The 25,238-nt window shown below is 47.8% G+C and overlaps 1 protein-coding gene across 6 annotated transcripts in view; it reads left to right on the plus strand.

Annotated features, from left to right (window-relative positions):
- The first annotated feature begins 742 nt into the window (after window positions 1-742).
- The window catches only part of URI1 (URI1 prefoldin like chaperone), a 48,282-nt gene continuing 23,786 nt past the window's right edge, over window positions 743-25,238 (plus strand). For 2 of the 6 annotated variants that reach the window (XM_068115313.2, XM_078779218.1), the window contains exons 1-8: window positions 1,123-1,238; window positions 4,274-4,905; window positions 7,019-7,144; window positions 8,871-8,905; window positions 10,889-10,967; window positions 11,387-11,522; window positions 11,609-11,697; window positions 12,191-12,251. In XM_068115313.2, coding sequence (XP_067971414.1) covers window positions 10,965-10,967; window positions 11,387-11,522; window positions 11,609-11,697; window positions 12,191-12,251 — 289 coding nt within the window. In that variant the 5' untranslated portion in view covers window positions 1,123-1,238; window positions 4,274-4,905; window positions 7,019-7,144; window positions 8,871-8,905; window positions 10,889-10,964. Of the gene's footprint in view, window positions 1,239-4,273; window positions 4,906-7,018; window positions 7,145-8,870; window positions 8,906-10,888; window positions 10,968-11,386; window positions 11,523-11,608; window positions 11,698-12,190; window positions 12,252-25,238 lie in introns of all 6 variants that reach the window. The other 4 variants (XM_068115316.2, XM_078779219.1, XM_068115311.2 and 1 more) reach the window with 4 other exon arrangements.

Below are 25,238 nucleotides of genomic sequence, written 5' to 3' on the forward strand. Positions count from 1 at the left end.
GTGTTTTATGAAGTCTTTACATGGCGCCCCAGGTGAGCTGAGCCACAGTAAGGGGACCGTTGTCGAAGGCGTCGCACCATCGGTCAGGGGGAGGTTGCCTCTGGTGCTGCACCTGGTGAACTGGTCGCAATTCGTTGTGGGCCTCATCGTTTCCCTGTATCCAGTACACGGATGAGCAGTAGCACCGAACTGAAGGTCACATGGTACCAACACCTATCTGGAAGGGTTAACGAATAACGGAAGGTGAAGGCATGGATTTCTCATTTATCCTACCAGGGATACCCAAAGGTAAGCACGACGAGTGTTGCACAGCATGGAACTCCAGGACGAGCCTCTTGAGGTCGGTCCGCCAGTTTGGATTGTAGTTGTGTGAGTGCTGCGGTGGAGGTACCAAGTTAGCCATGGCCAGTGGATTGGTCAATGAGATGATCATCCAGCTCTGCACCGGCAGGTAGTACCAGCTCTGCATTAGCTGGATCACAATATGGATCTGGATCACTGATCTTTATATTAACCGGATAGGGTGTTGATCGGGTGGTTCTGGAGCCACCGGAAGTATACTGGGGGCCATATTGTTTCCCCCAAAAGATTGGTTTTCTCCACTTATCTCTACAACAGATCAGTGGCTTTCTCAGAAAACAATAACCCAGTGAATTGCTCCCAACAATTCAAACTTCAGTTTATTTCATCAATTCCATTTTGGTGAAGAACCCAATACAGATCCGGCCAATCAATGGGGTACAAAATGTCACCTGTTTACCTGGCGGAGGTGTGCGCTCTACCGAGTGCCCTTATAGTTACCTGCCGTTTTGTTTTATCACCTTACGTGTTTACTAACCGTTTGATTATTTAATTTCACGAACATGCGCTTTTGCATTTCGGGGTGTATCGCTATTAAGAGTTAGTTCGGTTGGTACGAACATCATCCCGACACATTCTACCTTTGTACGCACTCGAGTCCATTCACAAACCAGTCCGTGTACTTCCTGTTGTCCGAGGTAAACGTGAGAAATCCGAGTAGACCACGTGGTGTTTAAACACGGAATTCGCCGAAGGAAAGGATCGACCTTTGGTATTATTAAAAGTAGATCGATCGAAGTTTTCGATAATCGATTTACAGGACCGGAAGTTCCGTGTCCCCGGGGGTGGTTTGTGGCTGTGGGGTCGTGTATCCCGGGACCATGGCGGTCGAGCCGCAGTCCGTGCCTCTGGGCGACCTGGTGCACTCGCAGGACCAGGTGCGTACCTCCGAGACGGGTTCGAGTACAGTGTATTTGAGTTTGGACAATGGATCCGTATACAGTGCGAACCGAAGCAGATACTTCCTTACATCGTTTCACTTCTTCATGCCCTAACATTGTCTCATGTGGTGAAATGTACGCGTGCACAGACTATGTAGTATGTGCGCACCTTGTACTGTACTCGTGCACAGACGGTGTGCGCACCTTGTACTGTACTCGTGCACAGACGGTGTGCGCACCTTGTACTGTACTCGTGCACAGACGGTGTGCGCACCTTGTACTGTACTCGTGCACACGGTGTGCGCACCTTGTACTGTACTCGTGCACAGACGGTGTGCGCACCTTGTACTGTACTCGTGCACAGACGGTGTGCGCACCTTGTACTGTACTCGTGCACAGACGGTGTGCGCACCTTGTACTGTAATCGTGCACAGACGGTGTGCGCACCTTGTACTGTACTCGTGCACAGACGGTGTGCGCACCTTGTACTGTACTCGTGCACACGGTGTGCGCACCTTGTACTGTACTCGTGCACAGACGGTGTGCGCACCTTGTACTGTACGCGTGCACAGAGGGTGTGCGCACCTTGTACTGTACGCGTGCACAGACGGTGTGCGCACCTTGTACTGTACGCGTGCACAGACGGTGTGCGCACCTTGTACTGTACTCGTGCACAGACGGTGTGCGCACCTTGTACTGTACGCGTGCACAGACGGTGTGCGCACCTTGTACTGTACTCGTGCACAGACGGTGTGCGCACCTTGTACTGTACTCGTGCACAGACGGTGTGCGCACCTTGTACTGTACGCGTGCACAGACGGTGTGCGCACCTTGTACTGTACGCGTGCACAGACGGTGTGCGCACCTTGTACTGTACGCGTGCACAGACGATGTGCGCACCTTGTACTGTACTCGTGCACAGACGGTGTGCGCACCTTGTACTGTACTCGTGCACAGACGGTGTGCGCACCTTGTACTGTACGCGTGCACAGACGGTGTGCGCACCTTGTACTGTACTCGTGCACAGACGGTGTGCGCACCTTGTACTGTACTCGTGCACAGACGGTGTGCGCACCTTGTACTGTACTCGTGCACAGACGGTGTGCGCACCTTGTACTGTACTCGTGCACAGACGGTGTGCGCACCTTGTACTGTACTCGTGCACAGACGGTGTGCGCACCTTGTACTGTACGCGTGCACAGACGGTGTGCGCACCTTGTACTGTACGCGTGCACAGACGGTGTGCGCACCTTGTACTGTACGCGTGCACAGACGGTGTGCGCACCTTGTACTGTACACGTGCACAGACGGTGTGCGCACCTTGTACTGTACTCGTGCACAGACGGTGTGCGCACCTTGTACTGTACGCGTGCACAGACGGTGTGCGCACCTTGTACTGTACTCGTGCACAGACGGTGTGCGCACCTTGTACTGTACTCGTGCACAGACGGTGTGCGCACCTTGTACTGTACTCGTGCACAGACGGTGTGCGCACCTTGTACTGTACTCGTGCACAGACGGTGTGCGCACCTTGTACTGTACTCGTGCACAGACGGTGTGCGCACCTTGTACTGTACGCGTGCACAGACGGTGTGCGCACCTTGTACTGTACGCGTGCACAGACGGTGTGCGCACCTTGTACTGTACGCGTGCACAGACGGTGTGCGCACCTTGTACTGTACGCATGCACAGACGGTGTGCGCACCTTGTACTGTACGCGTGCACAGACGGTGTGCGCACCTTGTACTGTACGCGTGCACAGACGGTGTGCGCACCTTGTACTGTACACGTGCACAGACGGTGTGCGCACCTTGTACTGTACGCGTGCATAGACGGTGTGCGCACCTTGTACTGTATGCGTGCACAGACGGTGTGCGCACCTTGTACTGTACGCGTGCACAGACGGTGTGCGCACCTTGTACTGTACGCGTGCACAGACGGTGTGCGCACCTTGTACTGTACGCGTGCACAGACGGTGTGCGCACCTTGTACTGTACGCGTGCACAGACGGTGTGCGCACCGTGTACTGTACTCGTGCACAGACGGTGTGCGCACCGTGTACTGTACTCGTGCACAGACGGTGTGCGCACCTTGTACTGTACTCGTGCACAGACGATGTGCGCACCTTGTACTGTACGCGTGCATAGACGATGGGCGCACCTTGTACTGTACGCGTGCATAGACGATGTGCGCACCTTGTACTGTACGCGTGCATAGACGATGTGCGCACCTTGTACTGTACGCGTGCATAGACGATGTGCGCACCTTGTACTGTACACGTGCATAGACGATGTGCGCACCTTGTACTGTACGCATGCATAGATGATGTGCGCACCTTGTACTGTACGTGTGCACAAACGTAAACACAGTAGCTAAAACAGTGATTTTCACATCAAACCTTGGTTTTTCCGATGTTTTTTGATTAAATTTATTCGAATTTGATATTCATTTCGGCGGCAAATGACTCATTTTTTAGAAAGGACCTCAACCGCTCCCTCCTCCCCCTTACTCCCATCCCAATCCCAATCATCAAAAATGAGTTATTTTGAGCCAAATATATATAAAATTTGAATGAATCTCATGTAACCCTAAATCTAACCCTAACCCTAAATCTAACCCTAAATCTAACCCTAAATCTAACCCTAAATCTAACCCTAAATCTAACCCTAACGCTAACCCTAAATCTAACCCTAACCGGGAATGCCGCTCATTGGCCGATTATGATCACATGATGTATCGCTGCTCTATGATTGGCTCTTTTTCATTGGAAGGATGCAATTTATATTCGTATTTTCTCCATCAATATTTTTTTCTACGATATTACTGTATAGAAAAGAAATGACAAGATATTGTTGTGATTTTGGAATAAAGGTTAATTCCCCCTTGTAGGTAGACGCACCACAACATGAAGCCTCGCGATAGTTCAGTTATTTCTTAGTGAATGTAAGCATAGTCCTTTCCTGTGTTTAGTTTTGCATTGAGTAGGCCAGTGAGCTTTGGTGTTCTTTTGGCGCTGAAATGCCATGTGGCAGGCCTGAACAAGTCTGGCGGGGCCGAAGGGAGGCGCTGCAGGAGGGAGTGGCCGGTAAGGAACGAGCCGCCAATCAGGGCTCGAGGGGAGTGGCTAACCACGACGACCAGAGGCGGGGTTTGGAACATTCGAGTGAGACTCTGGGTCGGGGCCATAAACCCTGCTCCGAGCCCCCCACCTCAGTTTGGGTCGAGACGAGAGTTGAGTTCAGAGAAGAGGTGAGAAGAGTTCTGAGTCGGAGTCGTGTGCACGTCAGTCAGAGCCGGAGAGTATCGTGAGTTCAAGTGCTGAGTTACAGTTCCCTGTGAGAGTGAGTTGAGTTGAGCTTGAGCATGCACGAGAACCACGCCGCAGAACGAGTGCGTTGAATTGCGGTGATCGAGATTGTACACGAACTTTCCCCGTGCCCTTCGCTCTGCGCTGTATTAAACGCGCGCTCGAGAGGACGACCCGTGCCGGGCCACAGACGCGCGATCTCCTCCTGCCTGCCTTCGCCAGCATACGTGCCTGCCGTGAACATCAGAGAGCCACGCCGGGCAAGCTGCCCCGGGGCGACAGACGGCAAAGCGCGCTTGGTGCGCAAACTTCTTCTCTTCTTCTCCCCGTGTGCGTGAGTGGGCCCTGTGTCTGGGAGTAAGTAAGATTGATGAAGCTTCTGTTCTGTGTCCCCTTTCCTTCTGCGAATCATTGTACATTGTGTAAATAATAATAAATCATGTTATTCCTCTGATTTGACCGTTCCTGTCCCTTCCATCAATTGGCTTCGCATGGTACGAATAGAACCGCTCGAATCGGGTTCCATAAACGTAACAGCACGAGTCACGTGATACGCATACCGCTCGGGCATACTTGATTAAGCGTGGCTTGTGCGAGGTTCGGTCCCCGCTTTCGTGGCAGCGTGGGTTAAAGGTACGTGCGAAGTTGTCCCGATACCCTTTTTCACATTTGCTCCGGAAGTGGCAATTCGGCCTCGCGGACCCGAAGACCCAGGGGGAAAAAGGGGTTTAACCCCCCCCTTTGTAACGGGAACGGGCTTCGGGAGATCCGCAACAATATAATCGATTGTGTGTCTAAAAATTGGGTACGAATTTACGGGCAACTTGTAAAAAAAAATACCGCAAAAACCCTCAAACACACAGACAGATCATTCCTCCGCGACATCCACTCCCTGATACGTCTCTTCTGCACGATGCCCGTAACATCATGTGAGTGTGAGCGGTCCATTAGCGGACTGAGACGTCTGCAGACAACAATGTGAGCAGTCCATTAGCGGACTGAGACGTCTGCAGACAACAATATGTGAAGATCAGATGAATGGACTGCTTCCATCGCACATTTACTATGTCATGAATTTAGATAGAAATGGCGTCATTGATAACTTTACATGGCGAAATCCACAGAGATTGGAGCTTCTGGACATCCTTTCGTGGAGCTAGTTGACTACAAGAGCTAACGATGTAGAAATAGGAAACCGTCACTTCACTTAGTAAGCCGGGCCGGCACAAGCTTACATTCATCACTATTGAGGACAATATCTGTCTTTTAGCTAAATATTGTCAAGTGAAAAATAAAAGACAAATACATTGACTTGAATAAAGCTTAATTGTAGAATTTGTGATCTGTGAATATTTTAACCTCAAGTGAACCCCCCAAAAATTTGTGGATCCTCCTCTGGACAAAATTTGGTGGATGCGTCGGTAAGGCGAATGAGTCGGTAAGGCGGATGAGTCGGTAAGGCGGGTGAGTCGGTAAGGCGGATGGGTCGGTAAGGCGGATGGGTCGGTAAGGCGGATGGGTCGGTAAGGCGGATGGGTCGGTAAGGCGGATGGGTCGGTAAGGCGGATGAGTCGGTAAGGCGGATGATTCGGTAAGGCGGATGAGTCGGTAAGGCGGATGAGTCGGTAAGGCGGATGCGTCGGTAAGGCGGATGCGTCGGTAAGGCGGATGAGTCGGTAAGGCGGATGAGTCGTTAAGGCGGATGAGTCGGTAAGGAGAATGGGTCGGTAAGGTGGATGAGTTTGTCAAGTAGATAAACTGTTCACCTGGTGGAGGCACCATAGGCGTAGTTTGACTTTTCTATTAATATTGCTGCGGTTTTGCCATAAAGGCAAACCCCATTTCGTTAATTGCATGACAACATGTAGCCTGCAGTAGTTAGTAATTTCTTATTTAATGTAAAGATTAGCCCTTTCCCATTGTGTAGTAATCAAGACCAATATGCGATGAGAGTTGGCAGGATTTCAAACCTTAGTGTGGTTAAGGGAAGCCATTTTTAATGTGCAGGAAGGCGTGGCCAAAAGAACAGGCCCACGTGACCAATGATGGGTCGGGAACACGTCACCAGCAAGCGACCAATGGACTGTGAAACCTCCCCGAATGAAAGAGCGAAGTAGCACTGAAACCTTCCTCAGAGGAGGAAGGATTGAAAGCCAGCACGTGACCAACCTCAGCCAATGGGAGGCTGTGGAACATTCGAGAAGGTTTTGGAGTCTGATAAAAGCCCCCGCCCATCGCATCACCCCTCCTCTTGCTCTGGACTCTTGCTCTTGGATTTTGTTTCGCCACGACATCTCTTGCCCGGACCCTCTTGCATTGCGCTTTGCCGACACTCCTGCTCTTACTTTGTGCTTCGCCGACCGACACCCATCGCTCTTCGCCGATCTCTCGCTCTGATCAGACTGACCTGCAAGCGTTGGCTTCTCCCGCGACTCACCTTGAAGCTGAAGCGTGTCTACCTGCGTTGCAGCTTGTGCAACCTGTGGAAGTTCGTCGTCCAGATACCTTGTCCAGGCTGCACGTCCAGATCGAGGATTGAACTGTGCGCTGCGCACACTACGTGGCCACGTTCGAGTCAATCCCAGCACGTACATCGGTACGAAAATAACCAGTGTGTTATTCCCTGTGTGCGTGTGTGAGAGTGTGAAGGCGCCTGTGGGGTTTATTATTAGGTAAGGATTGATAAGATTGAATCTTCGTCCCGTTGCTCTGTGCCTTCTAAATAAAAGGCTGTACATTTTTTGTTACTTTCAAACCTGTTCGAATACGTCTTTTCTCCATTGGCCTAGCTTCATTCGAGACCAAATTTGGCTTGAATCAGGTTCCGTAAATCACATCAGGTAACGCCGCTTTCCACACCGTGCAAATCCGCTCGGCACTCAATAAAGTGTGGGAAGCGAGGGTTCGTTCCCCGAGCTCTTCGGCCGCGTGTCTTGAAGGTATTTGGGATCAATTGACCAGCAAACACTTCGGCGCGTGGCTGGGAGGTTGGCGATCGGAATTGCTTTGCAATCCGTCCGTCAATCACGAGTTTAGTCGCTCGCGGTCGGCGGCCTCAGTGGAACCGGAGTTCGAGGAGGAACGGGGAATAACCCCCCTCCCCCACCCCCCCTTTGTACGTCGATGAACCTGGCATCCACAACAAAATTAATAATGGGTAGCAAGGTCTAACTTCTAAAATTACCGTTTGTTCGTGTAGTTACAGTGTATTGTACATGAAATCACAAATACAGTTTAGCGTTCATTATTCTAAACACCCTTGTTTTTTGTCTTATCCTAATATTATTAGCCTGTCCCCAGCACAGCAGGAGATGGGGTTGTGTGTGTGTGTGTGTGTGTGTGTGTGTGTGTGTGTGTGTGTGTGTGTGTGTGTGTGTGTGTGTGTGTGTGTGTGTGTGTGTGTGTGTGTGTGTGTGTGTGTGTGTGTGTGTGTGTGTGTGTGTGTGTGTGTGTTTTTTTTGGGCGTGTGTGTGTGTGTGTGTTTTGGGCGTGTGTGTGTGTGTGTGTTTTGGGCGTGTTTTGGGCCGGGCCGGGCCGTAACTTTTTTACCATTTGACTTTTGTCATCAAATTTTCACCAAAGCTTTATGATTATAATATGGAAAAGGCAAATTAATAATTTTGACAAAAGGTCAAAAATCATCACATAAAATCATCAATTTTCACCCAATTGATCTAAATTTCAATTTCCCATTTGAGTTTTTTTCCATCAAATTTTCAACAAAGCTTTATTATTAGAATATGGAGAAGGCAAATTAATAATTTGGTCAAAGGTCAGCGTCACATAAAATTGTCAATTTTCATCTGATTGACCAGAAATTTTAAGAATTTGCATATCAGGTCACTGAATGTATTCACTAATCAAAATATCGGAGTTGATTGTTTTTTTTCGATCAAAAGGTCAAAGGTCAGTGTCACATAAAATCATCAAGTTTTGTCAAATTGACTTGGGGGGAGGGGGGGCGGGGAAGAAATCCACGCACTTGGGTTCCGTTTCTTTTTATTACCCACGTTTAAATACGGGATGTTTTTTAAATCTTAATTGTAAACTACTGAAAAAAAATTAAGGAGAGGGCATTTCCCCCCTCATGCCCCCCCCCCCCCCCCAACATCCGCCGTGGTACACACTTAACCGAGTGTCGTTGAAGTTTGATGAATTATCACCATTAGTGGTCCAGTCAAGTTGATATGTTTTGGGTTATAAACCGTTGTGTTTAAGCATTTTACTAACTTCAATGATAATTTAATTTAAGCTTGTTCAATTATTCAAAGATATATTTATTATTATTTGAGTTTAATGTGACTGAGTTAAATGTGTTTCAGGCTGTTACGGACTGTCAGAAGAACATCGCTCATTGGTAAGGCTTCTTACCCAGGAGTTTGTGCACTCGTCAGCCGCTCACCCGGCTCCACTCGTCTGTTGCTCGCCCATCCCCGCTCGTCAGCCGCTCGCCCGGCCCCACTCGTCAGCCGCTCACCCGGCTCCACTCGTCAGCCGCTCACCCGGTTCCACTCGTCTGTTGCTCGCCCATCCCCGCTCGTCTGTCGCTCGCCCGGCCCCGCTCGTCAGCCGCTCACCCGGCTCCACTCGTCTGTTGCTCGCCCATCCCCGCTCGTCAGCCGCTCGCCCGGCCCCGCTCGTCAGCCGCTCACCCGGCCCCGCTCGTCAGCCGCTCACCCGGCCCCGCTCGTCAGCCGCTCACCCGGCCCCGCTCGTCTGTCGCTCGCCCATCCTCGCTCGTCTGTCGCTCGCCCGGCCCCGCTCGTCAGCCGCTCACCCGGCCCCGCTCGTCAGCCGCTTACCCGGCCCCGCTCGTCTGTCGCTCACACCGGCCCCGCTCGTCAGCCGCTCACCCGGCCCCGCTCGTCTGTCGCTCACCCGGCCCCGCTCGTCAGCCGCTCACCCGGCCCCGCTCGTCTGTCGCTCGCCCATCCTCGCTCGTCTGTCGCTCGCCCGGCCCCGCTCGTCAGCCGCTTACCCGGCCCCGCTCGTCTGTCGCTCACCCGGCCCCGCTCGTCAGCCGCTCACCCGGCCCTGCTCGTCTGTCGCTCACCCGGCCCCGCTCGTCAGCCGCTCGCCCATCCCCGCTCGTCTGTCGCTCGCCCGGCCCCGCTCGTCAGCCGCTCGCCCGGCCCCGCTCGTCTGTCGCTCGCCCGGCCCCGCTCGTCAGCCGCTCGCCCGGCCCCGCTCGTCAGCCGCTCGCCCGGCCCCGCTCGTCAGCCGCTCGCCCGGCCCCGCTCGTCTGTCGCTCGCCCGGCCCCGCTCGTCAGCCACTCGCCCGGCCCCGCTCGTCTGTCGCTCGCCCGGCCCCGCTCGTCTGCCGCTCACCCAGCCCCGCTCGTCTGTCGCTCACCCGGCCCCGCTCGTCTGTCGCTCGCCCATCCCCGCTCGTCTGTCACTCGCCCGGCCCCGCTCGTCTGTCGCTCGCCCATCCCCGCTCGTCTGTCGCTCGCCCATCCCCGCTCATCTGTCGCTCGCCCATCCCCGCTCGTCTGTCACTCGCCCGGCTCCACTCGTCTGTCGCTCGCCCAGCCCCGCTCGTCTGTCACTCGCCCGGCCCGCTCGGCTGTCACTCGCCCGGCCCGGCTTGTCTGTCGTTCACACCGGTCCCGCTCGTCTGTCACTCACCCGGCCCCGCTCGTCTGTTGCTCACCCAGCCCCGCTCACCTGTTGCTCACCCGGCCCCGCTCGTCTGTCGCTCACCCAGCCCCGACCTTCAGTCGCTCGCCCAGCCCTGCTTGTCTGTCGCTCACCCAGCCCCGACCTTCAGTCGCTCACCCGGCTCTGCTCGTCTAGCACTAACCGGCCGCGCTCGTCTGTTGCTCGCCCAGCCCCACACGTCTGTCACTCGCCCGGCCCGCTCGTCTGTCACTCGCCCGGCCCCGCTTGTCTGTCACTCACCCGGCCCCGCTCGTGTGTCGCTCACCCGGCCCCGCTCGTGTGTCACTCATCCGGCCCCGCTCGTCTGTTGCTCACCCGGCCTCGCCCGTCAGTCGCTCGCCCGGCCCCGCTCGTCTGTCACTCGCCCGGCCTCGCCCGTCAGTCGCTCACCCGGCCCCCGCTCGTCTGTCGCTCACCCGGCCCCGCTCGTCTGTCGCTCACCCGGCCCCGCTCGTCTGTCGCTCGCCCGGCCCCGACCATCAGTCGCTCGCCCGGCCCCAACCGTCTGTCGCTCGCCCGGCCCGTCCATCATTCATTGCTCTTTCTCGTGGGTTCTTTCTCTCGGAAGTGATCATTCTGGGGTGACTTTTATTGCTTATAATAAAAAGTCAAATTCATGTCTGTCACTGCGTTCTTGCTGTGGATCTCCTCTCATGCCACTTCTTTTTTTCATCATTAGGGAGAAAGTACGGAATGACTACACGGCTCTACAGGACAGGCTGCAAACGCTTCCGAGCAAGTTGTCTCATGAGGTCATGGTTAGTCAAGCTTGCTATTCTCTCAATTCCACGCAAGTTGTGGGGTTTGTTCCTAGAAATGGGACTGTTTGTTGTTTGTGTAGAGTGATTGATGCAAATATTTTTGTGAAATTAATAAATCTGAGCAATCATTGAAAATGTAGAGAGGAAAAGGAAGGGAACAAACTGCGTGGTTTGGCGGCCATGCTCCTACTCGGCCCCAACTGCCTTTTCCAAAGAGGCAACACACAGTCGAGTATGCTGCTACGTTAGCTTTGTGACATGAATCTATGTGTTATTAGCCAGTCTTGTTTGACGGACATGAAGTGGCACATTTGGGATATTGACTAAAGCGGTGTTGAGTTTCGGGTCTCTTGCACAACCAGTAAAAGTTGTACATTTGTGCTGATGCGCTTCTGACTGCCGTTTCCGTTTTTCAGGTTCCTCTCAGCGCGATGGCTTTTGTTCCCGGCCGATTGGTTCGTACAAATGAGGTGACGGTGCTGCTCGGTGACGGATGGTTTGCTCGCTGCTCGACTAGCCAGGCCGGGGCCCTCGTCCGACACCGAAATGCTCGTGGGTATCCTCGCCTAACAATGGATATCGTGTAACGTAGCCTGGCCGACTAAGCCTTTCACTGTTCTTCGTCTTCCTGCCCTCAGATGTAGAACACACAATCAAAGATCTACAGAAAATGTTTGACAATCTTACCTCCCACATGGATTTCTCAAGGGAGCTCAAGAAAGTTGAGGTCATTGTTAACTGAATGCTATTACAGTCAAACTTAGTGTGGTTAAACTGAACACTTTGTCCTTTTTAACACTCAAGGGTAGTTTCTATGGTGACTTCTCTAACTGTTTGTGAAATTTGAATAAGACGAGTTGCAAAAGTAAGTCGGGAGAGCCAATGGGCCCGACCGGTTTGAGGTAAAGAACGGATGTTTCTCAGAGGTCATGTGATTAATTGGGGAAAGAGGGTAGGGGTGGTATAGGGAACATTTACAACCATAATTATGAACCTTTATATGTGTTTTCAAAGTAGTGTGATGTGACTTGGTAAAGACTTGTTAAGTGTAGGAGAGTTGGTTGTATGTGGGGATAAGTCCATTTATTAGATACTTTGGGGCCTGGAGGTTATTTTAGATACCTGGAGGTTATTTTGCACAAAGTGTTGGAGCTGAGAATGAACCGTGAATGACAAAACGTTTTTGTCCCATGCTGTCTGACACACTATTACCTGCTCAGGAGGAAGGTGGTTTCAGGGACATTCGAGAGTCAATGCCGCTGGAATACGCATCGTCAAAAGGTGCGATGATCAAACTACTGCATTGGAGTGTTCGGTTGGATAGTTTACTCGTTTTTATTTCTATTCGTCTCGTAGATCCTAGGAATGTGTCTTGCTGAGGTACCAAACTCTCTCTTACAAGCACGATCAACTTTAATTTTTACTCTCCACTCTTGTTTTAACTGTACTCTGCCCACATGCGCTCTGCCCGCCTGCGCTCTGCACGCCTGCGCTCTGCCCGCCTGCACTCTGCCCGCCTGTGTGCTGCCCGCCTGCACTCTGCCCGCCTGTGTGCTGCCTGCCTGCACCCTTCCCGCCTCCGCGCTGCCCGCCTGCACTCTGCCCCGCCTCCGTGCTGCCTGTCTGCGTCCTCCTTGCCTCTGCCCTGCCCGCCTGCGCTCTAACCGCCTCCACACTCCCTGCCTCTGTGCTGCCCACCTGCGCCCTGCCTGCTAGCGCCGCGCCCGCCTCCACGCTGCCCGCCTGCGCCCTGCCCGCCTGTTCCTGCCCACCCGTAAACATTCAAAACCCTTCCATTTAGCAATACTTGGACAAAATCTTAGGGAATTTTACATCATCTCGACCAATCAAATTTTGCCGCTTCCACACCCCACGCATGTCTTTGTTTCTCTAGTCTGCATGGGGTATTGGGGTAAGGTGTTCTATGAACGCTCTAGTTTTTATTTAAATCAAGCCTTTTCATTTGACTTTTTGTTTTTCATTACCTCCACCACCGAAGGTAGACACAGGTTGTTTACACCCCTGTCTGTTTGTCTGTTTGTTACTTGGTGAAATCATTTTGCCTTGTATGTTGGTCTGCAGTGTCTGTTTCTTTGTCACACAATTTTTGCCCAGTTTTCAATCATCTGAAATTTGTTGTGTATTTAAATGTAGGTGACCGGTCAAGAACAGCAACGCACATTTTTGGGCAGGATCCAGATCTGGATGCTATAATTTTAAAGTGATTCTTCACTATTGAGGGATAATGGCCAAAAACGATATATAGCATGATATCTCACGAAGTTATGGAAGGGATCGGACAAACCTTGATGGACAGGTTGGGTGTGCGACGAGAAATTAATTGATTCAATTTTGATGAAGATCTGGATGCTGATCCGGCCTATCAGTGGGATACAAAATGTAAACTGTTCAGTGTTCAGCCTGGTGGGGGTATGCGCTCTACCAAGTTCCGTTCAGTTTCGCTAAGTTTCGCTGTCTGAGTGATTCTTCATTATTTGCAAAATTGAAGATTTGCAAATATATTGGCTGGTCTTGTCTGGGATTCTGTCTGTCTGTCTCTCTCTTAGTAAGGGCATTTTATGAGATATTTCACAAATCTGTGAACTAAATTGTTACCAAAAAATTTCTTCACCAATATGTTTGTAAAGGTGTGTAATAACATGTGTTAAAATGTTGAAGGTCAACTCCCGTGGGAAACCCAGAAAAAAAGCTGTTGAATTCGGGTACCGAAAAATTATTTTCGAGAATTTTTATTTTTTTTAATCGGCCCTTAAGTAACTTATGAGGGGTCAAATAAGGGTTTTTCATGATTCTGAGTTGATTGTTAACATTTATATTTCACCACAGACACTCCTTTGTGGAAAAATAATTTCTAAATATATCTCATTTTCTACTTTGCAGGACATGGAGTCTAGCAATATGGATGAAGACGTTACTCCACCTGTGCTCAGTTGCTTCATCCGTGCACGCTCGGATACACCAGCTGAAAGGCTCATACAGGCAACTCCAAAGGGATACTCAACTTTATTGAAACAAGCAGAAACTGTCGAAAATGTTACTGTTGTGGAACGTATGAAGGAGGCTCAAAAGGAAGGAAAACTGAGGTACCACCAGAAGTGTAAAAATGATCTGTACAACAACTTTGTTGCAACCACCAAGAAGTCAGCTCAAGCATCAAAGGCAGAGAAAGAGTCATCAAAGTTGAAGAGAAGACGCACTACTTGTGAGTTCAGTTCATCAACTGGCTGCAGTTCTAGAAGATCACAGTCAGTTGACCTCCTGTATAAGGATGTATGCATTCTTTGCAACCAACCAGCCCAGCTCTACAAAAATAATCCAGCACAAGCTAGAAAGAAATACAGAGTGCCAGATAATTTGACTGCAGATACACTGAAGGAAAGCTTGCTGAAGACAGCACGGAGTCGCTGGGACGTCTGTCTTGACAATCGGTCTCAAGAACATCTGAAGGCTTGCAGGAACAAGTGTCAGCTGACTATCGATGTCAGTCATACTGTGTGTGGTGGGGTATGACTTTGGACCTAAATCAATCAAGGCAATATCATTGGATATGAACTTGAGTGCCGTCTTTATGATCTGAGTCTTCTCATCTCCATGGTCAAGATTAGCATGATGGCCTCGCAGAATATTGTCGGTGCCATCTTTGAGACAGAGTACATCTGCCCTTCTTTCCTGTGTTGTGAAATACAAGGTGTCTTCGTATTTCTCTAGAAGTTTTATCTTTAGCCAATGCTTTGAATAAGAAAGGCTCTTCTCTGGTGACTGATCAAACTCCTGCAGCTTTTCATGGACTTGGTCCATGTTCATTACCCCATGCTCTAATTCTGAGTCTAACCATTCACAGAATTCAATAAAAACTGCCTCTCGCTCCTCATCAATACTCCTCTGTCCTCTCTTCCTTTTTCCTTCCTCATCAGTCTTGGACAAACTGTCACCTCTCGCAAACATAAGTTTGCATCGCAAATGGTACAGTGTTTCTTCTGCTACCAAGTCGTTGATCCCTTCCAGGCGTCCAGTGACTTCAGTGCCCCAGTCATCCCCGCGACTCTGTGCTGTCTTCAGCAAGCTTGCCTTCAGTGTATCTGCAGTCAAATTATCTGGCACTCTGTATTTCTTTCTAGCTTGTGCTGGATTATTTTTGTAGAGCTGGGCTGGTTGGTTGCAAAGAATGCATACATCCTTATACAGGAGGTCAACTGACTGTGATCTTCTAGAACTGCAGCCAGTTGATGAACTGAACTCACAAGTAGTGCGTCTTCTCTTCAACTTTGATGACTCTTTCTCTGCCTTTGATGCTTGAGCTGACTTCTTGGTGGTTGCAACAAAGTTGTTGTACAGATCATTTTTACACTTCTGGTGGTACCTCAGTTTTCCTTCCTTTTGAGCCTCCTTCATACATTCCACAACAGTAACATTTTCGACAGTTTCTGCTTGTTTCAATAAAGTTGAGTATCCCTTTGGAGTTGCCTGTATGAGCCTTTCAGCTGGTGTATCCGAGCGTGCACAGATGAAGCAATTGAGCACAGGTGGAGTAACGTCTTCATCCATATTGCTAGACTCCATGTCCTGCAAAGTAGAAAATGAGATATATTTAGAAATTATTTTTCCACAAAGGAGTGTCTGTGGTGAAATATAAATGTTAACAATCAACTCAGAATCATGAAAAACCCTTATTTGACCCCTCATAAGTTACTTAAGGGCCGATTAAAAAAAATAAAAATTCTCGAAAATAATTTTTCGGTACCCGAATTCAACAGCTTTTTTTCTGGGTTTCCCACGGGAGTTGACCTTCAACATTTTAACACATGTTATTACACACCTTTACAAACATATTGGTGAAGAAATTTTTTGGTAACAATTTAGTTAACAGATTTTCATATGTTTCCCTTACTATCTGTATGTCTGTATGTCAATCCCGTACAAGTCACAATTTTAAACCGATCTTCACAAAATGGTAGAGTTGGTCATAAGCAAGAAGTCTTTTGATTTTGAGGTCAAAATGTCAACATAGTGCAAAGGTCAACAACTTCGGTGGAATTTCTAAAATCCTCAATTTTCATCCGATTACCTTGAAATTTTAAGAGGATTTGCATACCACGTCGCTGAATTCAACCACCAATTAATTTTAAGGTCAATTTTTGGGGGGATTTCACAAGTATCATGCTCGGCACTACATCTTTCTTTGTCTGTTTGTCTGTGAGCAGGATATTTCAAAATATTATGGTAGTAGGGTCATTTGCTTGGAATCCGTGACCATTTTGCTCCTACCTTTTTAGGCTCCGGGCCAGGTATGGTCCATCTGCACCCCCCCCACAACTCTCCGACCCTGGGTTTTTCTGAACCATTGGGGTGTCCTGGGGTGGAAATCAACTGGTAACAGTAAATAAACTTGGACTCACTACCCATTTGGTACCTATATTGGATGGTACCCTCAAAACAGCATATTTTTAAATCCGCGTTGCGCCATATTCGACACACGTGTTCTTTTGGTATTTGTGCCTGCTAATATTAACTCAGAATAAAAAGTTATATACCAAAAGAAAGCTGTTCATCTACTGATCATCATAGAATATTGACACATTACTTATAATGGTACCTTAATGGTCATAACTAGTGCTGAATAGCAGTACCCCACTTTAACGTAACATAATTCGGTATCGACCGTACTATTTCATCTTACACACATAATATGAACACATTACACCTGATATGCTTACATATATATTTTATTGGCTTTCTCCTGTATATCAGCTTTAATTTGATACCAGATACATCCCCATAGCTTCAATTCTCTTTTTTATACAGCGTGTCAAAGATACTACCTGTTTCGCGGGAACCATGAATCATATAATCTCGGTAACAGTCTTTGTCTATATTCAAAAGAACTGCCTATTACACTTATAAATGTCATTCATAATCGAATATCATAATCATACTGCCATCTTATTAACATATTAAACAAGAAAAACTTGTTTATTAATCACAGTAGTTTTTAATATCATCATATTAATATTCATACACTGGGTCAAACACCTTCCACAGAACAGTAACAATGTAATGCTCGAATATTTACTGTAAAAGTAAAAATATTTCTTATTTGAAACTAAATTTTAACATCCCATTGAAAAAAATTTTAGTATCGAATATTTTGATGATAAACCAAACATTATTGCTCAACAACAGATATCATAATAATATTAACAGTCAGTTTTATCCCTACAATTACATATGTATGTCGTACACTCAGTTAACCACATTATATCATATAATACAAGTATCCACTCTCAAAAGAACACAAACAAACAATTGCATTTTGTTAATTATCAACAAAAGTCAAACACTGCATGAGTGCAGTCAAGTTGGCTTGCTTGCACGAATGGCATATGTCCATCATGATCAGTCATCGTCACTGTCACTTTCATCGGTATCACTGTACAAAACACGATCCATATCATCAGGTGTTTCATCACCTGATTCATCATCACTCTCATCGTCGTCTGACATGACCTGAGCTATATCAGCCAGCTCACGCGGAAGCATGTCTCCATCATACCAGAGAGGATCCAGGCAGCCTTTCTCCTCTTCCCAGCCATGGCCTGGACTTGCTTTGGGAATCCTTGGTCGAGGAACGTGAGCTCTCTTCCAAATTCCCACTTGGTGGTTGACCCTTCGGATGTGCTGTGTGAGGCTCCTCATACATGGTGGAATATTGGCCATGTCTACATTGCCTGAGGGTAGGTGACGATTCTCCTTGGCACATAGCTCATTTATTCTCAGGAGTCGCAGATCATCAACGTGTGATACCTTTCCTCTTCCATACATGGCACATGTGAAGCTGTCTAGTTGATTGTTCAGCTCTTCTGGCACATCCCACGTATCTCCAAGCTTGTTGAGAATAGGGATGTATTGCGGCAGACGAAGCAGCGTTTTAACAGGTTTGATTTTTCCAATCCCTCGGAAAGCGCTAGTGCTGTCACAACCGCTGTAGGCGTGAAGTGCCATAAGAGCAGTACTCTTCTCTTGGCCGAAGTCTGCTGCGAGTTTACTGACGTTTATTAGCCTCTGCTTGTTTCCTGTGCCTGTGTCAAACAGTATCTTTATGTCGTTTATCGATGCGGCGTAGTGCAGTAAGATGAAGAATACATCCGAGTCTGGGCTCTTCACTCGAACAAACTCATATTTCTGGCTCCTGGCGTAGTTTACGTATAATATCACGCGCGAGTCTGTTTCTTCTTGAGACGATTCCAGCTGAGGCAACTCTTTGGCATCAACTGCAGAGAACGCCGTTTGGTCCTAACTTGAGTTGGCCTTGCTGGACCAGATGCGGCATGATCATCACTGACTTCTTGCATCATGATCCCGTGTGCTGTATGAACAGAACCTTTTCCTGTCAGATCATTCACCAATGAGTCGAAATTGTCAAACTCCGAGTGGAAGACAGACGGCTCTCGTGGTGACCTGATGATTTGGTTGGAGAGTTGTGTCGATGACTTCATCACTGATTCGGCCAGTGCAGTCTCCAATTCAAGTGAAAATGAATAACTCTCACAGTGTCCCATTCTATTAAGAAGGGTTATGAGCTTTTCACTTCTGTATAGATGTCTCAGGGACGTGCACATGATGATGTGTTTTGGAAGCTTCCAAGAGCCTTTGGTGGCAGCGCGACAGATATCTTGGCCGATTGATTGAACTAATCGCTGGCTTCGTTGTGACCTTGCTGATGTTGTTCCAGTTATGATGTAGCATAGCAGCTTCTTGAGTGAATCTGGTATAACATCGTCCATTTGTTGGAGATCAGAAGGACTTGGTGGCCATTTCAGTTCTGGGGCATTCGAGAAATCATCCAGAATTGACAGTCGTAAATGGCTACCTGCACTCTCAAGCATATCTCTTGATCCCAATTTGAAGGCTTGTTTCACTGCTGTCTGGACGTCAATTGCAGTGCTGAATATTATGTAGGACTTTCCCAGATCACAGAATGATAGTCTCTCCCTGAAAGGCTCGTGGTTTTCAAGCTTCAGTTTTAGTTTGCTGGCTCGGTAGTCAGGATTCGCATATTTGCTGGTTTGCAGGTTAATGACATACATTTGCCTCAGGTCGGATAGTTTCATTATCTTCTTGGCCATTAACACATCCCTTTCAATGGCATCACATACCACATCGAATGCCTGTCTGTGGGCTTCTTCTAATTCTCCTTGATGGTGCTGTGCCTCTTCGTCAGTACTGCGCCATTTCTCTGGCTTTTGCATATATTTCATACGGCAAGTTTTGTGGATCTTTGCCTCAGAGGCAAAAAGATCATGGCCTCGGATCCTCATTAAGAGCGTTTCATCTTGCTTCATTTCAGCCATCTCCAGTACCGGCTTCCAGCCTTCATACTCGAACTGGCTCATCCCCTGGGTAGTCCAACTGCCATGCACTTTCACTTTTTTACGACTTTCCGAAGAACAGAAGATACAGTCTGGCTTAAATATGATCTTGTCACCAGAACTAGTACGGGCCATCCGCTGAGTTGTGGCACCAGTTGTTTCAGATGTACCTGCAGTAGGAGGGTTCAGTCTGTCTAAGTTCATCGTGAAACGCTTGTAACACTCCCAGTGGAAACCATGGTGTTCGGCCAGAGATTCAGGGACCAAATCACATGTGTCCTTCATCATATGCGGAGACTGTGGGGGTTGTGCAAGGCGTCTTTCTTTGACCTCCTGCAGCTTGGCCAATTTCTTCTCAGAATTTTTGAGTCCAGATAACAAGTGCAACTCTCCATAGCTCAGTCCCTTTACATGAGTTATGCACACAATGGGTGGTTGTTCACTCTCACGTGTACGTTTCGCTCGCGCCGGATGTTCCATATTAGCGTTGTTACTTCACCTGCAAAACACATCAAAATATTGGTAAGTACCAAGCTGAATAATTATTATAAATTGCATCTTAATTATAAAAAATATCTTATATTGCATACTTAACTATGTAAAAAAAGGTGTTTAACTTAACTAATTGACTCGTTCTGTCGCTGTAAGAGACACTTAAATAACATAATTGTACAATCTGATGATCTCAATTTACGCAGGATACAAACATGGAAGGATCTGCATGCCATTTTCGTCAAAATTCCTGCAATAAACTACAGTGATACATCAATACAACAATATATTAAGTAACACATATTAACAATACATAGATTTTGTCATGTGTCCAACATATATGTACATGATATACGTGGCAGCATTTGTAAATTGACAAATGCAGCATCGCCTACAATATCACCCCATACCGGTAGTATCTTTGACACGCTGTATAAAAAAGAGAATTGAAGCTATGGGGATGTATCTGGTATCAAATTAAAGCTGATATACAGGAGAAAGCCAATAAAATATATATGTAAGCATATCAGGTGTAATGTGTTCATATTATGTGTGTAAGATGAAATAGTACGGTCGATACCGAATTATGTTACGTTAAAGTGGGGTACTGCTATTCAGCACTAGTTATGACCATTAAGGTACCATTATAAGTAATGTGTCAATATTCTATGATGATCAGTAGATGAACAGCTTTCTTTTGGTATATAACTTTTTATTCTGAGTTAATATTAGCAGGCACAAATACCAAAAGAACACGTGTGTCGAATATGGCGCAACGCGGATTTAAAAATATGCTGTTTTGAGGGTACCATCCAATATAGGTACCAAATGGGTAGTGAGTCCAAGTTTATTTACTGTTACCAGTTGATTTCCACCCCAGGACACCCCAATGGTTCAGAAAAACCCAGGGTCGGAGAGTTGTGGGGGGGGGGGGGGGGTGCAGATGGACCATACCTGGCCCGGAGCCTATTTTCTCTCGATGGATTTGACAACCTGAACCATTTTAAAGGAAAATTAGCTCCTATGCCCCTCTGAAAAATGACGGCTAACTCTGCTAGAGCCCAATATTCAAAATGGCCACCAACGCCATCTTGAAAAACATGAATGAGATGCACTAGAAGTAAGAATGAGGTTTTTTTTCCCACTAATGTTTGCATGACACTTACTCATTCTAAACTACATACTAATTGTACATACTAATCTGCCACTTCACTGTCACTACATGATTCACTGTATGAGCCACTATCAGAATCACTGTCCTCACTTTCGCTGCTATCATCACTGTTGTTCTCTGCCTGCGGATTTGTAGGTAGTGGTATGGATGGGGGAAGCGGGGGCTGGGTTGAACGGACAGGCAGACATAGGCCATTTACAAGATGCCATCCATGGCCGATCGGTGAGGGGTGACTTTGGAGCTGGTAATGCTTTTGCAAATATGCAAGATAGTTTGCACGCTCCAAGTGTGGACGGAGACTGTCCAAGTCAGGCACAAGTCGGATAGTGCTTTTTTTCTTCTGAGCTCTCCACTTCGCTGCCCTCGCATCTCCCAGGGTCTTGCTTTTGGTATCACCATAGACATATCGAATGACAAACCGCTCCAAATCACTGATGACCTGTTCTGTGACTGGGAGCTGTGTACCACATGCTGCTAGCAGGTCGTGTGCCTCTTTAGACTTCTCCAGACGATCTGCGATGAGCTTCTTGCTTGCTCCATAGAAGCCAGAGTTGTGGTCACACCCAGTGAGGACATGAAGTTGTATGATGGATGCAGCCATTGCCTCACTGCACAAACATCGGGCATCGATAAGCTGACGTTTGCGTTTCACACACAGGATTCCTGTTGTCTTCTGAGCAATATATGCCGCTTGCACGTAGTTGTCTGTGTCCTCTGTGTCAAGAACGACAGCTGCTGTGTAGCTGTCTGACCGGAGCACACTATATATGGTGAGCATTGCCGTATCTGCCTCTGCATGGGAGCATGTGAGCTCTGGCACAAGCTTGCCTGTGGTGAGATTCTTTCCAGTGCTGCCAACTACACAGCAGATGATCTCGGTGCTAGTTGTCGCTGCTGTTCTCTGGAATTCCGTTTGAAGAAATGCCTGAAGGTGGATTTTGTTCTCAGGTTTACCCAGGAGAGCATGGAAAACTTTACTAGAAGGAAATGTATCTTCTGTCTTCATGAAGACATTGCTGATTGGCAGGTTTTTTTGGCGCAGTATTCTCTCACTGTCCTTGATCGTGTAATTCTGATCATATGAATCATTGACGCAAATGATGCGCTCAGCATGCTTGTGTCTCATTAGAACGAAGTGCACCAACTTCTCTGCATAATCTCCCCAGGTATACTTGGTACCGTCTCCCTTCTCTCTGTCTTCTATGGTAGGAGTTGTTAGGCGCCAGATGAGGCCCATATCAATAATAGACGTGTATACATCAGGCTCTGGAATGACAGTCATAGTTAGTTTTTGTTGAAGCTTGCTTTTCTGTGTCTTACGGATGGTTCCATTGACGTTGAAGATGGAAAGGCACTCGGCTGTAACACGATGTTGCAGGACTTCTTGAAGTTTGAGGGCACCACTCGTTTCAACCAGTCCGAGAACAGAGGCCAAGGCATTACGCTCCATTTCCTCAGTCTTTCCCTTCAGGTTCTCACCATCTGCTTTCTTCAATTCCTGAATTGAAAAGTTCAAACGCTTGCTATGGGGAACTCTGTCGTTGAGAGACTTGGTCTTGGAATACACTCTCTCATTCAAGAACTGCTTCAGTTTGCTTGTGCCATCCTCCTTTGCCGATTTCAAGTCGGCAGCGAGAGCGTCTGAGGCTGGGATTCCTGACTGTAGGGATTGAAGTGTCTTGTTTGTATGGTCAAATGGATCACACTTGAATTCAGTGAGACATGCGCTTATATCCTGTACAGCTTGTTCATCCTTCTTCATTTTACTCAACGAGCAATCAGCATGCTTCCCTTTTCCTTGTTTCTTGCGATTAGCATGGCGATGGACCTTTGTTCTCACCCGATTGATGTTATTCACATTCCGAGTGTTTGAAAGGAGCTCTGCTTTTCATTGTTCAGAATGGCCAACCAACCAGACTTCAGCTTAGAGCCCTTATTCATTGTTGACTCTATCCATATGTCGAGGGCGACACACGAATATGGTTTTCCTGTCATTGACTGTGCAAACATACCACTCTCCATGAATGCAGCCTGATCGACAGGAAGGGTATCAAGCACTGCGGTGAAATCGGGGAGATGCCGACCATAGTTGTTATTATCATAGATTTGCATCAAAGGAAGCATGAGCTTGAGTGAGGACTTGAACTCAGTCCAGTTGCTTGTTCTGATTGCATGGATATTTTGAGTTAGAACCTCAACCATTTCCATGAATGACATCCAGTATTCTACTTGTGGGGCACCCTCAAAGTCCTTGAAGAGAGCATCAACGAGGTCCTTCAGCTCAGCATTTCTCTCTAGCTCTGCATGTTCATCTGCAAGTTCCTGTGCATCAATCGGATGTCGAAGCTTGGCAAGGGATGCCTTTACTTCTTCAGATAGAGGGGAATCTTCCAAACGTTTGTCTATGACATGGTGGACCAGAGTCTCGTAGAATAGTCGCAAGCAGCGAACCCCACGCTTAACATGTTTTCCACGAAGGGCCTGATCAACAGACCCGTCTGCTATAACACCAGCTGCCACCAACACATCTGAGATGCCAGATCCCTTAAACCTCTTGTATATAGTGTAAATGAACGACATTTGGATGTGGAAGGGTGCCATGAATGGTAATATTTTGCTGAACAGCTCAGCATTCTCACTTTTCAACTCTAGCATGAGCACGTAGACAGGATGATCACCAACAATTATTGCAAAAGGCATTTTTTTTTCTTCGATTGATTTTGCAAGCTTACACATCACATCATTGAGAATTGTCTTACTGGGTGGGTTGGGATAGGTCATGTGGTGTATTGCTCGACTCTTCTCATCTGCATTTGACATGCTGGCGTGAAACCCTGAAAACCCAGGCACAGTCTGTTCTTCTGGCTTAGGTCTCGTTCGGTCATCTTGCGCCCTGGCCAATGCATGGATCACAGCACGAATTCTTTGCACCGATGTGTCAGGAGGAGGAGTACTTTGATCAGCTGTAGGCTTCCTGAGAGGTGGTTCCCCACGCTTCGCTGTCTTGTATGGGTTGACTTTTTGCATTTCACTTCCGAGCTCTTTGAGAATTGTCGAGAGGTTTGATGCAAAGTTGGCACCAGGAACTGGTCTATCCTCGTGATTCTCGGAAGGAAGTTCTGTATCAAATGATTCTGGCTGCACAAACATGACATTAGTGCGGTGTGACTGGCCAGCACCGGTCAGTGTGTCGCTCTTGAAGTCATCGTTGTCGACTATAGCGATAGCAGGCTTACCCTCAGCTAGTTCGAAGGGGCAATCAGATGAGCACTTGAGGTCATTGACCACCCAAAAATCTCGCAGCATAAGTACGTCATTGTAACTGATGCCCAGTCCATCTTTGTGCATTATGTCGACTATCTCCCTACTCTTGGTCAGTCCATGTAGCAAGACAGAGATATTTATCTCAAATGCAGTGCGTTTTCCAGTGATGTAGCTTGTGAGGATAGATGCAATCGATCGGACGGATGGACTGTCATCAATTGCAGACTTATTTGGGTGTTTCAGCCATGTGAGCAGCTTCAGCAGGAGCTCACTGAGGTCTTCTTCTCTCTCCAACTCATGTATATATGGGAGCCAGGGAATAGTATTTGTCAAGATTACTTGCTCTTTGAGTCGTGCCGCAACATTCATCACCAACTGATCATTGCTGACACCCAATGAAGATATTGCCGCCTCGATGTATGTACCTGCTGCTGTTGTAGCATATACCAGTTCACTCACATTCTTTTGAATGCGTTCATGAAATCCGATGTCTTCCCCAAATTCATTGACGAGAATTTCCTTTAAGTAGCTGGATTTTACTACTGAGTTATGTCCGTGATTTGAGATAATGCGCTTATAGTCCTGCAGTAGGCCTTGCAGTGTGCGAATTTCATGGTCTTTGAAGATGACTTGACGAATATGATGAAAGAAGAGAGCTTGGGCCTCTCGGAGGTTTACACGCTGCAGATGTTGAGTGCTTTCATCTGAAAGGGGCTTGTGGTCGCTTAGATATTTGCGCCAGCACGCACGATGGTAGCGGATTTCCAACCCAAATGCTGTTTGACTATCTGGGATGGATGCAATCAGAGTGTCAAGTCTCAATCTCATGACCTCATCTTCCAGACGGACAGTATGTAACTTGAATTTAGTCCAGGCATCTACTGTTGATAGGAGTAAAATATGCTTGTCATGATCACTACTCTTGTATGCCCCTTTCATGCACCACACACA

The sequence above is a fragment of the Myxine glutinosa genome, chromosome 5 (assembly GCF_964187855.1).
Source record: "Myxine glutinosa chromosome 5, kmMyxGlut1.1, whole genome shotgun sequence".
Taxonomy (NCBI): Eukaryota; Metazoa; Chordata; class Myxini; order Myxiniformes; family Myxinidae; genus Myxine; species Myxine glutinosa.